The sequence below is a fragment of the Cryptomeria japonica genome, chromosome 11 (assembly GCF_030272615.1).
Source record: "Cryptomeria japonica chromosome 11, Sugi_1.0, whole genome shotgun sequence".
NCBI lineage: Eukaryota > Viridiplantae > Streptophyta > Pinopsida > Cupressales > Cupressaceae > Cryptomeria > Cryptomeria japonica.
In genome coordinates this window covers 67,417,014-67,437,678 of record NC_081415.1, presented here as the reverse complement: position 1 = coordinate 67,437,678, position 20,665 = coordinate 67,417,014, and the positions used below count along the sequence as shown (strand labels likewise).

Here is a 20,665-nt window from a genome sequence, read left to right as displayed (position 1 = left end):
TGAACAAAAAACTTGTTTTGGACAAGGATTTTCAGATTTGTAGCAATTGTTCTTCTTTGGGAGTGTTAAATTATGGAAATTCATACTTGAATAGCTGCAGCTTTGAGCTTTTTCGGACCATTCAGCCTCCTAACAGGGTTAGTTTGGAGTTTCACGTGAAGGGAATAAGTGTTGCAATTGATCAAGTTCAATGTTGGATGGGTATTTGGGCACCCATCGGTGGTTACTTCTTGTTTTCAGCTTGCACTTACGGAGGGAAAAGCAGTTTAGTTTACATAGATAGCCATTATGTCTAAGTGCAAAGCATTGAGAATGAGCGAGTTAACATCCACTTTCTCAAGTTTGTTTCTATGGAGCTGTTAACACAGACCAGTTGCCACTACACCAAAAGTTCAAACTGTTAGTGAGAGCGCCATTGGAGAGGTTAGGGTCTCGAGGAGGGTTGAGGGTCTCACATGACAATAGTTTAGCCCCCCAAGCCGAGAGGTCCATATTGGACATAGTCAACCACGAAGCGAGTAAGTTGTCATTGGTGGGAGTCGAAACCTCCCCAGTAGAGTCGCCAGTTTTGTTAACAAAGACCAGCTGCCACTACACCAAAAGTTCGAATTATTAGTGAGAGCACCACCGGAGACATTAGGGTGTCAAGGAGGGTTGAGGATCCCACAGGACAACAAGAGCCTCAAATTTGCAATTATGAACAGCAATTTGCTAAGGTTGGTGGAGCTTTTATAGTTTATGAGTGTTCTTGCAAGAGAATTTAAGGAGATCATTTATGCAAGAGCCCAGCAATATAGTCTTTTGAGCAGTGGGGCTACAAATCTTTTTTTGCCACTACAATTGATAAATTAAATACAGGAAATAATGATATACGTGACAATGCACACCAGACACAGCAATAAAATATATCTTTATTCGCACATGCAATTATTACAGAGAAGAAGACTAGAAATGGTCGGCCAAGGATTACAATTGACCCGACTATACCGTACTCCCTTCCTTGGTGGTACACAACATATTTAAAGAACCCGATGGTTGCCGAGAGGTACACAACCATCAACCAACTAACACATAACTACCCAAGAGTGACAACCCACTTAATACAATTAATTAATACATTGGCAAATAACAAATATTATCAAATATAACCATAAGCATTTTATGCCGACTACATTATCCCACCCAAAATAAAAAGTCGTCTTCCAGACGACAAGCAAACATCAAGTAATATTCAAGAAGACTAATGAAAAACAATGACTTGGACTAGACAACCCCAACTTGTAGTGTACGTGCCAAATCAAATGGGGGTTTGGGGGCAATGCCCCAACGGGATCTGGGAGCAGCGCTCCTTGCGAGGTCGACGAGCTGCGCCCCTCGTGGGGTCCCTGTGTAGCGCTTGTTGATGAAGCTAGAAAATAGAAATTTTGCTCCTACCACATGTGTTTGACCACATACGACTCCCTAAACTTCAAGTATGGCCTCATATGCATCGCGTACGGTGTACGACCTAGACACCTATGTGCCTATACGATTCAATGGCTAACCCATTTGACCTAGGCTTGTCCTTACGTACGGTCAAATCTAGATGCACTCTTTGTAGGGTTTGATGCTCCTCACGTATGGTTCTGTATAGCTTGATCCTTTGGACATACGGACCACCTTTCACCTGTTCTCGTGTCTGTACAGTTATGTTCATGTATGGGTTGATGTTGCTCACGTACGAGCTTGACTATTTTTCTATGTACGGTTAAGTGATTTTGTACGGTCTTGTATTGTACGGCATTTGGGATTGACCTCGTACTATAACTTGTTTTTCCTATTCCCCACATCCTTTCTATACAGCCTTTTGCAAACTACTACGTACGGTTTTTGCTTCTTGTACGGACTTTTTCAAAGGCCATTCCTCATACGGATTTGTTCCTTTCTAAACCCATATAGACTCATGCGGATTTGTTTCCTTCAAATGCCATACGGACCTCTTCAATCGTCATACGAATCCCTCGTATGAATTTGTTTCTTCTTGCCACTGTATGGATTGCTTCGAATGCCATGAAAACTCTTTGTACAGTTCAACCCGTATGAGTTCTCTTCTCGTACAACATATGGATGAAGTGGTTGTTGTGTTCGTACAGTGGATGACATACACCAATGTTGTGCCCGTACCTGTTGTGCCCATACAAATGGCCTGCTCCTTGCACAACCCCTTCTTGCCTTCCATACAGTGTATGGAAATAGCCTCGTGGCCAATCTGGCCAATCTTCCTACTCTCTGTACAGTGTACGGACTTCCAACGTAGCGTTCTTGTCTTTGCTTGATTTTTTCTCTCGATTCCATTTTTTTACAATATACTTGTGTAAGATTTGACTCCATACAAGTATGATTTCCTTTCATGCAAGCTCTCTTGTTCGTACTGCCTTTGTTCCTCCTTCGTGGGCTTTTCCCTTCCACTTTCCATCTCCATACTACAAAATGTATCATCCATAACTTTACATGCTTCCATGGGTTGCTCTTCACCGAGAGTTGTAGCTTCAAGGAAATTACATGTTGCCAAAAATACCTCATAATCTTCCATTTGCTAGTGGAATAGTCCATTCAAGGAACTCGTCTCATCTTCAAAGCAATCTTCCAATTCGAGCACCCCTTCATCATTAGGTTCCATGCCTTTCCTCCCTAACTCTCCACCCTCAGACCCCAAGTTGAAGGATGTTAGTTCTTTACTCACCGCTTGATTCCTTAGGTCGATGACTTACTTGCTCCCATCACTCTCGATCAAGAGTGTGTTCCGCTTCCAATTATGATTCACCTTGGCCGTAATCAACCATCCCCTCCCAATGAATGCATTGATGGCTTCTTCTGCAAGGGGATGACTACGAAGTCCAAGAAAAATTGTTGTGTCCCAATCATTACTTTTTGTGCCATCAATGTTCCCAATGGCTCGATGTCGTACTGGTCGGCACCTACCAAGTGGAAGTTCAGTGGCCAGAGTGTCGACTTCGTCAGACATTTCCAAGTGTCCTATGAGGGCACATTAACTCCTAAGCCCCCATTGACGATGGTGTTTGCCAACTTTTGGCCCATTAGTTCCATCTCAACAACAATCGACTTCCTCCCGATGCTCACCGTTAACAACATTGGATCATTGGCCTCATTCCCTTCGGCTAATGGTTTTCTCGTCAATAACTCCTCTTGTGGCTTACATTGTTTTTGGATGATTGTGTCGTCACTGACTATGTTGGCAATCACCATTCTCAGTTGCGACATAGTCTAAAAAAGGTCTGCCACCTTGATGGGTATGGTTGTTTGTAGCACCTGTCGAACTATGTACTTCTCTAACTCTCGCAATGATGTACCTACAATTCCATTAGAGGTTACTCATTCCTCTACTTCAGCTCTGGCTTCTCAAAGCCATTCCTACTCCGTACAAGCATCCGGGTACATCGCCTTCTTCATTTGTGCTCTCATGATTGCCAGAATTGCCTCGTCTTGTTCCTCTACATCTAGTATATTAATACCCTTTCGCTTCGGGCAATCGATGTCTTTATGATTCCCAAGTCCACACCATTTGCACAATAGTTGTATGTTGTCTTTCTTATTTTGGCAGTCTCTCGCAAAGTGTCCCCATTCATTGCATTGTCGACACTGTACGAGAGGACATCCCCTAGAGTCGTATTGTATTTGGTTTCGCCCTCGTTGATTTACATTGCCGCCAAGCAATACATTTTGTGGTTTCAATGGGCTAGACTTTCCCTATGTGAAGAGTACATGCATACTTCTAGACTTCAAATTATATGGACACTCCTTTATTGAATGACCCATCACTTGGCAAATCTCACAAAACATCTTTTTAGGACAATTACCTTTCGTGTGCCCCTCAATTTTGCACTCAATACACCATAGTTCATTACATTCTTTATTGGTTCCTTTCTCAACCTTCAATTCTTCCATCATTCTTAACATATCTCGTTGAAGGGCCTGTACAGTTTTGGATTCTTCATCACTACTACCTTCGATGCTCTTGTCATTAGTCTTCCTCTTCCCTCGGGAGGATGTTTTGGTTTCACTCAGAATGTCTATCGCCCGATTGTAAACATCGGTGTACAAAGACGGAGGCACTACTTTCATCTTCTTGCGCAGCGAAGGAATCAATCCCTCAGTGAACCACCTCTTCTTCACCAATCGGCTAGCTGGTTCTCCATCTTGTTCAATAGTTCTTTGGGCCTACGATTGTAAGTGTGTACACTCTCATTTTTACCCTGCTTGGTATTATAGATTTCTGGTGCAATCTCGTTGTCATCCCTCAAGAGTTTGAACTTCTCCTCGAACACCTTTTTTAGATTAGTCCATCCCACCTTGTGCTTAGCGTCAAGGTTTGTGCACCAGTCAAAGACAATCCCCCGAAAGGTGTCGGGAGATGCCTTCAGCCAATAGTCCTTGTCATCTTGGCCATTCGCCTCCCATATTGTTAACATGTCTTGCAATGGTGTACGGGATCCTCCAATCCATCCCCTGTAAATTTTGGTCATTTTTGCTTCTCTTGGGTGTTCATCATTATTTTCACTCAGAAGCTACCAAAGTAGTCTTCGGCTCAGTTACTCAACGAGGGTCAACTTCCCGCAAATTGGTTTCTCGCTTGCTTACTCCCTTGTGTATCGAACATGGGGGACTGTTCCAACCGCTACGTTTCGATGCTTTCCCTACACTCTCGGCCATGCACGCGTCCTCTACACATCCAGCTCCAACGTCCCCAACACTCAGGGTACTTCCAGGTGTGCCAGACCTGGGTGGACTGTTCCAACCGCCACATTCCTTGCACTCTCGGCCACGTGCGCATCCTATACACGTCCACCTCCAGCGTCCCAACACTCTGGGTACTTCCAAGCTCTAACTCGTCCTTATGCTCCCTCTGGCCGAGGGTTGGCAAATCACTTAATCGCTTGGTCTTGACCACCCTGTGGCCTCTTCTCACCTTTATTGGGGTTTACAAACATGATTCACTCAAAGCTGACCCGATTTCTTTTAAGGCAATGGCACCAAAATGTTTGCCACTACAACTAATAAATTAAATACAGGAAATGATATACATGACAATGCACACCAAACACGGCAGTAAAATATATATTTATTCACACATGCAATTATTACAGAGAAGAAGATCAAAGATGGTCGGCCAAGGATTACAACTGACCTGACTATACCTTACTCCCTTCCTTGGTGGTACACAACATATTTAAAGAACCCGACAGTTGCCAAGAGGTAATCGTCAACCAACCGACACATAACTACCTGAGAGTGACAACCCACTCAATACAATTAATTAATACATTGGCAGATAGCAAATATTATCAAATATAACCTTAAGCATTTTATGCTGACTACAATCTTCTAGACTTATTTGGGACCCTGGAGTCTAAATTATTTTGGTTCAAGGTCAATCATTTTATTTGTTGGCATTGCTTGAGGACAAGCACTCTTGGGGAGGGAGGATTGTAATGTCCCTTTTTCACCCCTAGTCAGTTTGACTTACCATTAACCTATTCTTCGGGTCCTCATAGACTAAGCGAAGATTATTAGAGGACTCAACTTTGATGGAGAGCTAGAGCTTGTGAATTCAATGAGTTTTGGCTAACTTTCTATTTTTGATATATTACTATTTATAGTAAGTGTTATTGTGGGCAACTGATCATAGCCTGAATTCCCTCTCAACTTCAATGTGCAGCACCTTCAATTTCAAATTTGGGCAGTGTTTGCTACTTTTAGCATATTACTATTTATAGTAAGTGTTATTTCCAGTAATTGGTCTCAATCACAGTTTCCCCTTAGCTATAAAGTTCAATGTCTTCAATTTTGGGACTTGGCATAGTTCCTAAGGTGGAGAAATGATATTTATTATTTCACTAAAATATTTAGCAAAAGTGACTTAATCACTTATGTGAAATAAAATGTCAAAAGGTGACCCCCTTGGGCCACACCTAGGTAGGGGAACAACTTTAAGTTATTAAAATAACCAAATGGGCCCTAGAGGTGGACATTGGAATTTAAGTTGAAAAAAATAAAGATTTAAGTGATATATGAAAAACACAAAGGTGGACGTGGGATTTGAGGAAGAGACAAAAAGAACTTAAAGCAATATTTTATCATCAAAAGGTTGGTGTCAACCTAGGAAAAGAAAAATGAAATATTAAAAGGGCAAATATTATTATTTTATTATTTGTTAAGTTGCCCTAACCTATGTTGCCCTAATTTCTTTTTGAGACTTCATAAAAGAGAGTTTTGGCTCTCATTTGGTTATGCATAATATTGTAAAGATACAAAAATGCTATTGGAATGAGCTTGAAGTTCTTCTGAAAATTGTTGAGGACAAAATCCCTCATCAGCTAGCTTGGTTTCAGTGGTGAAAGACCCACCCCAGCTGGTTGTGTACTACAGTTCAAATTTTCAATGATTTTGGTTTGCAGTTGGCGAATTTGGTTTGTTGATCATGAAGGTTTTCAAGGGTTTTTGATGTGGGTATTGAAATCTTGGTGTGGTATGATCTTTCTTAGAGTGCTGTTTGAGTTTTTCTGAGCGTTATTTCAGTCCTTGGATGAGTTAGAAATCTCTGCATCAGCCCAGTTTTCAGAGGTAATATCTCTTTGAAGGTTGACATTGAAGAAAGTTCTTCATATTTGTTGTACTGAGTCATTAGAGAAGTTTGGGGAAGATTGTATTGTTGAGTCAAGTGGGTCATCTGAAATAATTCATCAATGGCTTAATTACCAGGTCTGCAATTTTAATTGCATTCTGATTTTTAGACTGTATGCTTAGCTCATGTAATGTCCCCACTTTAACAGTTGACCAAGTGTGTGTGCGTTAGCCTTGTTCTACATGGTCCCGAGGGCTAACGAAGGGTTTAAGGGGATCCTGGAGTGTTTTGGCCTAGTCATTTCCAGTTTGGGCCAAAACGAAGTTGATTTACTCAGTTTCAGGCATACTTACTATTTTTAGTAAGTCAGCAGGACATAGTGGAGGCCAGTTTTGGTGTTTGGATTTGATACTCCTCGGTGAGAGCTTTCCGACGAGCTAGTCCAAAAATTTTGGTATCACAAACTAAACATGCCAAATCTCTTTTAGAAGATTTTTGAAAGACTGAATGTAATCCTACATCTACACCTACGAAAGTTGGGATTGAACTCTCAACAAACATTTCTTCTTCACTGATCAATGAAATAGTATATTGACAATTGGTAGGTAATTTGATTTTTTTTACTATAACTAGACAAAATATATGTTTTGTAGTCAGTTGTCTTTCTCAATTCATGTCTAAGCCTGAAAAGGAAAATTGGCAAGCTGCAAAATGAGTCCTTCAATATGTCAAAGGGTTCCTTGACTTCGGCATTCTATATTAGCAATTTGTTGGATTCACGCTAACTGGATATATTGATTCTACTTGGATTGCATCAATTGATACAAGAAAGTCTACAATAGGTTATGTTTTCACTCTTGGTTCAATAGTAATTTCTTGGCAAAGCAAGCTACAAAACACAAATGCTTTATCCTCAACTAGAGCTAACAACGGTCGATACAAGTTTTGAGGCAATGTGGTTATGAAGGATGCTGCTGATATTCATTTGAATCAAACAACAACAACATCAATTTTCTGCAGCAACCAAAGTGTTCTCGAGATGGTAAAGAACCCAATCTATCATGCCAAAACTACGTATATTGAAGTTCATCACCATTACACTGCTAGTTGGTTGATAATGAAGACATTCACCTTTATTATTGTCCTGCAAAGGAGCAAATAATGACTAAACTACTAGGTAAAGATAAATTTGTCAAGTTTAGAAATAAACTTGGAATTCAGTATAGTCATTAGAGACGAGTGGAAAAAGGAGGGAGGAGAGTGGGGGGTGTTAGACTAATATAGTTTTTTCATAGTAATAACATCTACAATGGATATATGTCATTAGATTGTATAGGAATGGTTTTTTTTTTCTTTTTTAATTTGGTTATTCCTGTGCTATCGTTAGCGCATTGTTGTACATAGAAGTTAATTTGTTATGAGGTCGTTTCTCATTTTTAGGAAGTGGTTCATTTTCTTGGGCTTATTTAACAAGATTCTATGAAATATAATATTCAACAAATTATTCAATAAAGTAATACCCTTGGCCAAGGTGATTGCTAATATTAAAGAGTCAATCATTAGTCACCCAACACTAAACACCTCAGCTTTCCCCATATTTGGTTCCCATCCATGACCTCCCCATTAAGGGTAGGGTCCCACCTTTCTAGTTGATGCACAAGGGAGCCCATCAAGCTCTATGGTTGAAGGAAAAGCACTTGTATGATGGTCTTTCATACTCCTCAACACACATCAACATTGAAACTAGTAGTTGGTATCATCATAATGATATACAATCATATTGTGATGTCCCCTTCTCAGTAAGGAGTAATCAGTGGTCCATTGGCCTATTCCGAAGACCCGTAGGCTAATTGGAATGAGGAATTAGGGTTTCCTACAGTGTTCCACGGTCATTGGGGATGGGGAGACGGGGGGACGCGGGGACGGGCTTCGGGGACAGGGGGACAAAGGGAAAAAGTTTCAGGGACGGGTTTTGGGGACGGGGGGACTTGGGCCTGGGAGGGGGAAACGCGTTTCCGTGGAACACTGGTTTCCTATTTTCTAGGAGGATTCTTCGTAGTTTTCAAGGATGTTCTGGTTGGAGTTTGGCAGAAAGAATTGAGGATTCCTTCTGGGTTTTTCGAGAGCTTCACGATGGTCTAACATGCATTCTATTCCGGAGTGATTTCTGAACTTACTATTTTTAGTAAGTTGGTGGCAGCTGACTAGATTTTGAGGTTTTTCTGGGTTTTTCGAGCTCTCTCATAGGGTTCGACGAGCATGTCTTTCGAGGATGTTTTCATGAGTTACTATTTTTAGTAAGTATCAGTTCAGGCAGAGTTATTTGTGGCTGTCTTGAGCAGAGTTTCAATCCAGTCCAAAATTAGTAACTTTTGCACTCCAATTCATATGGTTGATTTGGCAGCAATCAGTGAGCGATTTATAATTGTTTAATTAAATATTATTACTTTATTCTAAAGTTTAATATTTAATTGTTTTTACTGATTATTTTGGAGGAATGACTTAGGAAAGAGAACATTATATTATTTATCCTAAGTCACAAGTTTATTTCCCTAAGTTATGGCATCAAAAATGATTGAGTTTTATGCCTTGTAATGTCAATGTTATAACATGGCGATTTTCCTTGGGAAAATTACGACTAGGAAGATGGGAAAGTGGACGCCATACTTGGTGAGGGACATGAAATGAAATAAAGTGGATTTCAAATGAATTTGGGTGCCATTTGCATTTGAATTTCAGATGGAGAAATCTATAAATACAAGGGATGGGCTCCTCATTTGGGTATCTTGAAGAAATCATATTGTTATGCTACCGGAATGGTGAGTGAACTTGAGCTTCGGAGTTGTGGCTCCCTAGTTTAGCAAGTTTCGTACTTGAGACATAGTACCTAGCTGAGTGTTGGATTATTGGTGAAGTTTTCAATGTGCATTTTCAGATTTCCAGTGTGTGGTGTGGTTTTTAGTGTGTGGTGTGGATTTCAGTGTTGCTGGTTTTTGGTGTGGTTGAACCGAAGATTTGATCGTATCTCCTTGCCTATGCAAACGATCATTTTGGGTATTAGTCCGTTGGAAGCATGTTTGGAGGGCGATCCTTCTCCTACTTTGGCGTCACTTTTGGTGTACTTTCTGATTTTTGGTTGCAAATCAATTTTCTGCTGCTGGTTGTACCATTCCCGGGCTGCCTTGGGTTGCGTGCCAATTGTTGGTGGTATTCGCAGTGCAGGTTTGAGATTCGGGTTGCATCGCCTTTGTCATAGCTTTCATTTGCTTCCGTTTTTGTGTCATTCCGAGTTGTTTTGGGTGAGTTATGAGCATAATAGTGAATTTGGTAGTGGTTGTTTTTTGCGTGTTATGCGAACAGCAGATTGTAATTTCAGTATAGTGATTAGTGGTGTGTTATTTCTTTGTGGGTGGGTTTGAGTTTGTTAATTGTGATAAGTTTGGAGATATTCAGCAATATTGCACAGCATAATCTCTCTTTCCTATGCATTGCATCTCTTATTTGTAAGGCTACATAGTAGTACTAACAGCCATTTCTGGATTGTAAAGCAAATCCCCGATGAAAAGTGGAAGAGGCTGGCTTGCCGCCTACATTTGATCTTTGTAATTCTGTCCTCCGTTGAATAAGCGGACGAGTGATATTTTGTTTGTAATGGTCCTCTCGCTGCACAAGCGGTAGAGTGATATTTTGTTTGTAATGGTCCTACCGCTGCATAAGCGGTTGAGTTGAGCTTTGTTGTAAGTGTTCCGTCCACCCACTGAAATATTGTGGTTGAGTGATTCGTGCTTGATTGTGTTTTGTTTACTTGGCTGGTTTACCACCAAGTTTCCTTGTCTTACCCGCTGGGAAGCGAAAGGGGCTAGCTTGCCGCCCATTATTGTAATAAGCATTTTCAGAAGTTTACATCTAACGATCCCATGCCACCGTATGCTCTCACCCTCCCAGCTTGGGCTCTCGGTGATCAAAAGGTGTAGGGTTCTGTTGTGACCATTTCACACATCGCCCCATCGCAAATGGGGACCCCCTCTTTTTGCTTGTTTTTCGCTCGTTTTTCGCTTTCGTTTTTAGGGTTTTGTTAGTTAGTTAGTCGTCTGGATTCAGGGCCAAGCCTTAGGGTTTTAAATTTTGCCTCTTCAAGCCAGAATCCAGTCGTTTTTTGAGAGCTTTTGAGCTTCCTTTTCTAGAATGCAAATTTTGAATGCAATGAATTCGCCAAAATGGTCTAATTTTCAATTGGAATGTTCATGCAGAGCTTAAATTTGTCTAAGTGTTGACCGTCAATGTGAATTTTTGTCTGATTGAATATTTTGACCAAATTTTGACTTTTTTGAATTTTGATCCTGGGCATTGGAATTGATTTGTTTTCGCCTCGTGAAGTGTTAAAATGTGAAAAATCTTGTTATTTTGGCCTGTAGGAGCAAAATCGCTCCTGTCCCTCAGTGAAGGACGGGAGCTCATTTTCAAATATCTCATCATCCTTGCAGAGTCCAGACAAATTTTACGTTTGAAGTGATGGAGAACGACAAGATCTTTCCATTGAATATAAATTGAAGATTTTCATGAGCACAAAAATGCCTCCAGGAGGAAAATCGCTCCTGTCCCTCAGTGAAGGACCGGAGCTGCAATTCAAATTTCGTCTTGTCCTTGCAAGATTTCCAAAACTTAACGATTTGAGGACGTCCAAGGGAAGATGCTTTGCCAAATGAATATAATTTGAGATGCAAAAACGAAGGAGAATGACCTATATTGACCAAATCGCTCCTGTCCCTCTCCAAGGGACCAGGGCGAGGTACCTTGTAGCTCTCGTCCCTCTCCCAGGGACCAGAGCGATTTCCTTCATTTTGCAAAATCCAGACAAGGGTCAAGGCAAGTTTACGTTCAAAAACAAAGGAGAACATGAGATGAGTGCATTGAATATAAATTGAAGATTTTTGGGACGTCCATAACAGTGTTAAATGCCTAGTTCGCTCCTGTCCCTCAGGAAGGGACCAGAGCGACTTTTGATATAATTGCTTTTCTTGCAAAGTTACAAATGATGTCAGGGCATGGACGAATAGAGCGAAGAAGGACGAGTCCGTTGAATATAAATTTGGAAGGTGACAAAGTGAAATAGTGGCCACAAGGGGAGGATCGCTCCTGTCCCTCTCCAAGGGACCAGGGCGATACAATGGTTGTATTGCTTCTTGTTCATGTTTAAAACGATCCAAGTAAAGACGAAGGGTGGCGAAGACATTTTAAGGCATTTCCATCAAGCGCAAGGTTGCAAAGGTCATCACATGGAAGGAATGTGTACTCTAAGACTCAGATCGCTCCTGTCCCTCAGGGAGGGACCAGAGCGATGTTAGATGTATTGATCATTTTGAGCAAGATTTACGTAAGGACAAGATTTCGCAAGGTCTTAGTAGGTCCACGGAAAGGTAGAAGGGTGATGCATGAAGATTTCAAACGTTAAATAATCACCAAAATTGACTTAGGGACCATATCGCTCCTGTCCCTCTCCAAGGGACCAGGGCGATTTGCCTTGGATCCTTCGTTTTGCTTCAAGTACGTACTAAGTCAAGACGTCCTAAGATTGCATATGGTCCAAGGCATCGTTTGAAGATAATTCGCAAGGGTTTTGAACGTCCAAACATCGCCAAATAATGTAAAGGCCCCACATCGCTCCTGTCCTTTGGACAAGGACCAAGGCGATACTAGTAAAAACACTCACGTTCCTTCAAGACCAAAGCGAAGCAAGGTTAGGAAGTGCGTAGGACATCGTTGGGAGGACATCGCAAAGGAGATCGAAGTTTAAAAGTCGCCAAGATCAAGGAGAAATAATGGATCGCTCCTGTCCCTCTCCAAGGGACAAGGGCGATGGTCCCTTTGATGCGTCCAAGCACATAATGAAGACAAATAGAATAAGCGCAAAAGACACGAGCATAGGTGTTATTCGCCTTACAATGGAAGTTCGAAGGTCAAAGATACAAGATAAACGTGAAGACATGGAGATCGCTCCTGTCCCTCTCCAAGGGACAAGGGCGATGTTAGGCAAAACAAGTGATATTCTTTGAAAATCACGTTAAGACAAGGACGCACAAGGTTTTAAATGGCATCTAGAGGATGATACAAGGAAAGGATCGTACCAAAATGGAGAATTTCAAGCAAAAAACTTAGGATCGCTCCTGTCCCTCTCCAAAGGACCAGGGCGATAATGGTCATAAGATGCATTTGCTCGCACAAGAAAGAAATTTAAGTTCGAAGGACCACCAGATGATCGATTTGGGACGTGGAAATGAAGGAGTTGAACGTTGAAAACGCAAGAATCATGCCAAAGATGGTAGATCGCTCCTGTCCCTCTCCAAGGGACCAGAGCGATGAGGTACGTCCCTTTATTTTCATATTTTTGGCGCCAAATTAAACAATTCAAATTTCCTTAAGTGCTAAATCGATTTAAAAATTGAAAATCCTATTTAAATTGGCATTTAATATGGCGTTATCTCTTATTAATTATTTTTTTGCCTTTATTTAAAATCGAAATTTGCAAATTAAAAAACGCAAGGCATTAATAATTAATTATTTAATTAATAAAAAATCGATTTGAGCGCTCATTTAAGGAGGTCGGCCTTGTTATGTCATTGCAAATCATTTAAAAATCGTTTGAAATTGTTATATTTTATCAAGTCGGCCTAAGGGATAAATCGATTGCAAGCGCTATATAAGGGGGGGTGGAATTATCATTTTCTACATCATTATTTTACCTTCCTTCATGCGAATTGAGAAGAGGCGAATATAGTGCGAGTTTCATTCATCCAAGGATGGCGCGTAAGCAATCAAAAGGTGGTGCGATTTCAAACCAAAGGTGGCGTAGACATTCCAAAGGTGGTGCGAAGCGTGCTTGAAGTGTGGAGTGCGAATTGCATTGATGACCAAAGGTGGCGCTAATATCATCTTGCGTGGAGTGCGAATTGCGTTGAAGACCAAAGTTGGTGCGAATTTGAAGACCACGCCTAAGGCGAATTTGCTAAAGACTTGGAGATTTATTTGTGCGAACTTGAAGATCCATTTGAGACCACGTCTAAGGCAATACTTGAAGATCACGTTCTCTCCAGAGGTGGCGAAGTCAATTTTGAGGAGATCATATTGAAGATTATCTCATACCTCAATTTTGCCTAGGCAAATTTTGTTTTTGCATTCTAGAGTTAGCTCTCTATCGAGGTATGGCGATTTAATTATTATTGTTTTATTCATTCATCGTCATGTTTCAAATTTTGAAATTTTGAATTTTAAATCTCTTAGCTCAATCGTTGTATTTTAGGAAATGATAACTCTAGAGACTTATCATGAGATTTCCTAAAATTTTATCTCTCTTATTTACATTATTTATTGCAAAATCTATTTCTTATAATGGAATGTTGTGTAGGTATGGCGACCCCAAAGGCGGGAGCATCCACCAGTCGCTCGGCTCTCATGAAAGAAGATCAGAAGACCGAAGAAGTGGAGACCAAGATCGTGTCCAAGTGGAGCAACATTGGAGATACAAACTTGGGGAACTTTAGCACGAGGAAGTTCCGAGAGGTCCCTTACATCGGCAAGCCATCACCTGTCGCCCGGAGAATAATAGAGAGTGGCATCATCAAGGCGGCCGGTTTTCCTCCAGCCATTCAGTGCCACGAGTTGATGATCGAGTGTGCCCGTCATTACAATCCACAGTCCAGGACAATTGTGTCCAATGAGGGAAACACTTTGGCGTACCTTTCAGAGGAAGCCATAAGTGAAGCCTTCCATCTTCTAGAGCACAGGGACATGATATACAAGAGTATTGAAGGAGCCAGATCAGTGTACGATGATGATCCAGATGCTTGCCTAAGCATAATCAACAAGAACTGGCTACTTAAGAGTCGTCCCCATCTGAGCAAAGTACCGAACACACCGCATCGGATTGATTTTCAAGAGGAATACAGAGATTTGATTACTATGCTCAACAGAGTTACAGGAGCACCTCATGCCTTCTATTTTGAGAAATGGATGTTTTACTTCATCCAGGTGATTGTTCAAGGAAAGGGTACAATACATTGGGCTAGGATAATTAGCCATTGCTTGGACGTACAGTTGAGAAGACTCAGGGCTACTAAGTCCTTCCACATGAGTTCATACGTCATCTATGCCTTAATCAGGAGCGTTGAGTACGCAGGACTACCTCACAGAGGAGTGATTGGAAGAGGACCCGGCGAGGTCAGAGTTTGTGAATCCTATACCTACTTGCATCATCCACCAGGGAAGAACTACAAGCTAATTAATGATACTTTCACGATGAACATTACAAGGACGTTGCAAGGAGGGATTCACAACAGATTATCTCAGGATGCCCAGGAATTTATCAAGAGGTACGGTGCTTGGTTCATTCAGTTTCCCAAGTTCACTTACATTAGAGTGCATGGATGTCCTTTACCTCCATACATGTTGCCGAGGTACCCGACAGACAGAATTGTGTTACTTGAAGTAACAAGGCAGTTGGCAGCATATGTGAAGGCATTCAGAAACAGACATCAGAATGGAGTTCAGGTACCTATTATTTTGGGTAATTCAGTTGAGGTATGTCCCAATGTCTCAGCCATGGATGACGCAGAGAAGGAGTTAGCCTTGTATCCTTTTTCATCTTTTGCTTGGAGGAATAGTTTTGATCCACATGGACATTTAGAGGAGACGGTCGGTAGAAGATTTAGACATGAGTACCAAATTGAAGATTTTATGATGAATCTCCTAGATGATCTCGAAGTGAAACGAAAGATACATTCTAGATTGCCTTTGGATTTCATCAGGAAATGTAAGATTTACAAAGTGGCCGACCAAGCTCAGGACAACGGCAGGCACATCCAATCTTCATATGATAGAGAAAGTAAAACAATTAGTTTGAATTGGAATGAGCCCGAGGCCGTGGATTTTGATGATTTGATGGCACCAGTTTTGTCTTGTACTCGCAGATGGGTAGACGTTCAACATCAGAAGTTGAGAGAACAGGGCATAGCTATGTCTTTTACTTTGGAAGAAAGGCCAGCCGAAGGTGGAGCCAGTGTTAGTGAAGGCAATCCTAATCCTAGGAATTCGGGTGAAGGTAACCTTCGATGTGCCAGTGAGGGCAATCTCCATTCGAGAGGTTCGAAGAGAAAGGAAAGATCAGAAAAGAAAGAGCCTTCCAAGAAAAAGCAAGGTGCCAACAAAGATCAAACACCAGGTACTTCTTCCAGACCAGAAGATAGAACAGTTCGAGTGGAAGAATCCATGGAATCGATGGTACAAAATGATAGACAGGAGGAAGGACAGGCACAGCATGTTTCATCCGATGGATCTCTCCAAGACTATGATTTAGATAATGATAATGAAGTAACATCTCCTCCCAGACAAGAAGAAATAGTACATAAAGAGATTCAAGTTCAAGAGACAAGATCAAATATCCCAGATTGGTTGAAGGAAAGATTGACCAAGGTGATCGTAGTTGAGGACGAGGACAGTGCAATTGATTTAGAGAGCCTCGTGGGACGTTCACATATGACAACAGAGAAGAAGAAGGCTACAAAGATGTCCAAGATGATTCGAGATGAGACTGGATCTAGAAAACTGCAGATAGCTACACCGGCAGCAGACAAATATGAGGGTGAGATCCTAGCAGAAGACTATCATATACAGACTATTGAGTTGGGACCATCCACAGCAGAGCAGACTTTAGATGATGCCACCGACACATTTGAGGCATTGAAGGACAAGCTTAGAGAAGAAGTAGAAAAGAATAGAAAGCTTGAGAGAGAGGTCGGTGCATGGAGGACGTATTTCAGTCACATCAATGAACCTTTGGGACGTCAGGATCCAGTGAGGTCACCATTGCAGGCATTACCCCTTCAATCAATCAATGAAGCAGAAAGATTCAGGAACCTGGTCCAGCGTACATGTGGTTGGATGGATAGATCTCACACGGTGGCCATTGAGTTTGTTACAAGGATGTCGAAGATCACCCATCAGGCTATCCAAGTTCTTGAGATTATTCACAGATTGATGGCAACAGTAGCTGCATTTGCCCATACCAAGGACGTTGTCATCCCTGTCTTGAAAGTTATAAGACACACATCTAGGAGAATTTTAGCGCAGGAGAGGATCTTAGAGGGTGATTCTCACAGTTTGTTTCAGTGGTCAACCTTACTCCATATAAAGAGTGTTCTCTTCGAGGACATCAGTGTTAGATGTGGCCAAGTTGAGGAGGTGATCAATCCGATCCAGGACAGAGTATTTGAGGTACTTCGTACCATTCTTGGCAGAAGGATCGAGGTCGAGACAGATGTGGATTTACAAGAATTTGAGGATAGAATCACGATCATCTTTCGCAAGGACGCAGATGTTACAGATGAGCAGTATGATCAGATGTATGCCACCATGCTCCTGATTGATAGAACAAAGGAACTTGAACCTACTTGGGACACAGCTCTTCTAGATGCATTTGATCAGGTTATCCACTTAGAAGAGAGTATCAAGAATCTTCCCGAGATTCCAAGCACAGAAATCGAAGGAATCGTGACTAAATTCATTGCATATGCTAAGAAAGAGAATTGGAAAGGGAATAAGATTCTAGATGAAAGGTTGTTACAGATGACATGACATCTTATTTCTCATTGGTTGATACCTCCTAGATTTTTGTGCCGAATTTAATATTTGGCTATGTATTTAATATTGTTCAGTAAAAAGGAGGTCATTTGTAACAAACCCTAATTAGGGTTTAGGTGTCATGATCTTGTCCATTGATTTATTTTCAATCTGGACCTTTCATTGTAACTGGGGATGCTATTTATACCCCCATTTTTCATTTCATTTGGTAATAGAAAAATAGTTAATAGTCGAATAGTCAGATAAGAGTGAAATAGAGAGATTAGAGTTGTAAGCAATTTTATTTTGTAGCAAGATTGAGTCTTGAAGAGAGAAATTCAAGCAATTGTTGTATATGATGACTTGGAAATCAATAAAATATTGAAGTTATGGTGTTTTGTTGCAAATTTCTTGAGTTATCTTCATGGTTGTTGGATGTACTTGAATCACGCTCAATCGAAGTAATTTGTTAATTTGAAAGGCTAAGTGTGAGATTTGATATTTGGTAGGATTCGCAATCCAAACCACTAGCTTCTTGCTGATTGTAGGAACGCCTTGCGTGGTCGACTGGAAAACATTTTGAGTCCTTAACCTTCAAGCATTTTCGTATTTAGGATATGTACCTTCGTAGTAGTGTCCTTGGTCTTTGATGCATTGAATACCATTATTACCTTAGAAGATCGCACTAATTTCAATTGAGTTGTTATCTTATGGCAAAATTGAAGTTAGTTGAGTCTTACCAAATCTCATTCATGCTAAGTCGTTCATAGGGTTAGGCTAGATTAGACTTACTTAAACCCTGTCCTTTTTCCATTTTTTGAAAGTTCCTTTCTAGATTAGTAAAATCTTCGAGCTTTGAATCCGTAAGACGCCTTGAAGGAAACAGCAAATCACATCATACCACTAAAAAGCTTGTCCACACGTGGAGACCCCACTAAAAGAACCTTGGAGTCCATCTAACTGATCCTTTTTGCAGATCTTCAGCAGTTAGAGACTATTTTCTCAAGAGAGGATAAGATGCCTGTCGGTATTTTATTCTGTGTATGATTGTGTAGAAAATACACGTCAACAGGTTCCTTTCAGCTGGTTTAGTTTTCTTATTCTAATCCCTAACAGGGGTTGGTGTGATTGTAATCTTGTTAAAAATCAATAAAAAATTGTTGGGGATATTACACATTTACTTATGTATTTCAGTTAACATTGAATTGATGATGCATTCACTTATCAGGATCTGATGCTATAATTAATTATAAAAGTGTAGTTTTCTATTACCTGCTAACAACTAACAGTTGTTTGTCGCTTTTACGAGTTATTCTATTATGTAGATCTGATATAAAGATTTGATAGAAGAAATTGTTATAGTTTTCAGCGTTTTATGCAGAGACATCTCAACAGATATGTTAGCTGAAATCAATCAGATCTTGTATCTTAGTCATGTCATGTGTGTTGTATACTGATACTATTGGAAAAGAATTTTCAGTTTTCTATATTTATGAATATGTTACCACATTCTGAAATTTATTTAACATATTCTTTACTGCTATTAAATATGATCTATAAACATTTGTATGCTTGACCCGGGATGCTGAAATTCAGATGATCATAGTTATCTAGAACCATAGATATAGTTTTGTTTTTCATTTTTGTTAGATATTAGTGTAATTCTTAGTTAAACATGTAAGACAAAAGTGTTTTGAGACATTTTAAAATGAACATTTCATATTCTTCATTGTTATTCTGGAAGCATAACTTAGATACATTGTTACTCTCTGCATTTTATTTATGCTGTATTAATTAATTAATTTAATCTATGTTTCGTAATCTGGTTAATTGGTTCATAATAGTGTGAATCTGTTATGGTTAAGTGTCTCATGGAGTTAGTCCCTTACGCGTTACCATTTGTAGCATAAACTGTTAACCTCTTGTTTTCCCTGTTAGATACTCCATAAATGTTAATAATCATCTTGCAGAAAATTGACAGAATCAATGAAAAGATGTTTTGGCTTGCTATCACTTAATAACACTTACCGATGTATTACACCTAGGCCTTAGAAAAAATTGCATCATATGGGATCATAGCATCCATGTTACAAGATAAAAATTGGATCATCTCTTTATTTTGTGTTTCTCAGTATTCGTATAGGAACAAATGGTGCAGCTGAATGAGATATTTCAAGGCTATTCCTTCCTACTTATTACTCATTTGTTGAAATTCCTTTCAGTCCCATTCACAATCATTAATCACTTGGAAGGCATTATTTTATCTGAATTTTATGTAAATAAGACTTTCAACCACAAAATAAAAGAGAAAATTTCAATTATAAGTAGCTAAATCAAAATGTTTCAGTCAGGTTGTGTGGCCCTCAATTATCACAAAAACATGATAGGACAAATATGTTTTATACGGCATTCACAGAACCTTTCCCATCTCAATCTACTAGTTTCAACAGATACTCAATACCACCTAATTTTTGTTCCTCAAAGCCTTATATAAATTTAGTACAGGATTTTATTCCCAAGAACAAACCAACTGCTCTGACAAAGAGAGAGAGAGAGAGAGAGAGAGAGAGAGCTTCTAAAAGCATATTGAAGAAAATGTGATGCTTGAACTTTTTATGCTAGCAGACAGAATCAATGAAATAAGCTTATGACAAGCACCAAAATATATGATACTTGAGCAACCAAAACACATGCACTACATTTCCTAACTTTTACTGAATATATAGTAAAAACTTGAGTGTACTTCCAAATAGTGCATGTAATAGAGTAATTCCTCAATGTTATTACTTTTTGAAAAGGAAGATGCATCTAAGAAAAAGTAGAGTAATTCAAATGCATACTAGATCTTACGGACAACCTACTTACTTGCACCAAATAAACCACAACAAAATGTAAATCTATTCTGAAATCAAACAAAAATCAACCAGCATATTATGGTATGTTGAGATAATTACAGGATCTAATCGTCGTGTAAAATGCCTCTGAATGATAATATCTGCCATAGCCTGAAATAACAACATGTAAAATCAAATCAGAGCCTTTTATTACAATCTAACAAAAGAAGCAATCCAATCATGAATCGATTATTCTTCCCAATTAAACTAGCAGTGAACAATTTCGTTGACAAAACAAAACCTTATGGGTCTGTTGAACTTAGACAAAGACTCAATTCCTTAATTTAACCCAAAATTAACAAATTTAAATTCAGCATCAAATATTCAATAAGCAATAAGTGGAGCTAAAAGGTCCACCAAAAAGGTAAATTATTGATTACTTCAGAATTTTGTTAAGATAAGTAATTTACTAATTTGTGATAGAGAAATATTGCAGAGCTATGCAAGAATTGTCAATAACAATTCCAAATCACAGAGGAAAGTCAAAATTGCCAAGAAGATAAAAAGAGAACAACCTTCAAAACAACCAGAAATGGAA

General features: G+C 39.8%; 1 protein-coding gene across 3 annotated transcripts in view; it reads right to left on the bottom strand.

Moving 5' to 3' along the window:
* Positions 1 to 20,665, bottom strand: part of LOC131046637 (uncharacterized) — a 112,268-nt gene that overhangs the window by 72,483 nt on the left and 19,120 nt on the right. For all 3 annotated transcript variants that reach the window (XM_057980410.2, XM_057980412.2, XM_057980411.2), the window contains one exon: positions 20,188 to 20,238. In XM_057980410.2, the coding sequence (XP_057836393.2) occupies positions 20,188 to 20,238 (51 nt within the window). The remainder of the gene's footprint in view (positions 1 to 20,187; positions 20,239 to 20,665) is intronic.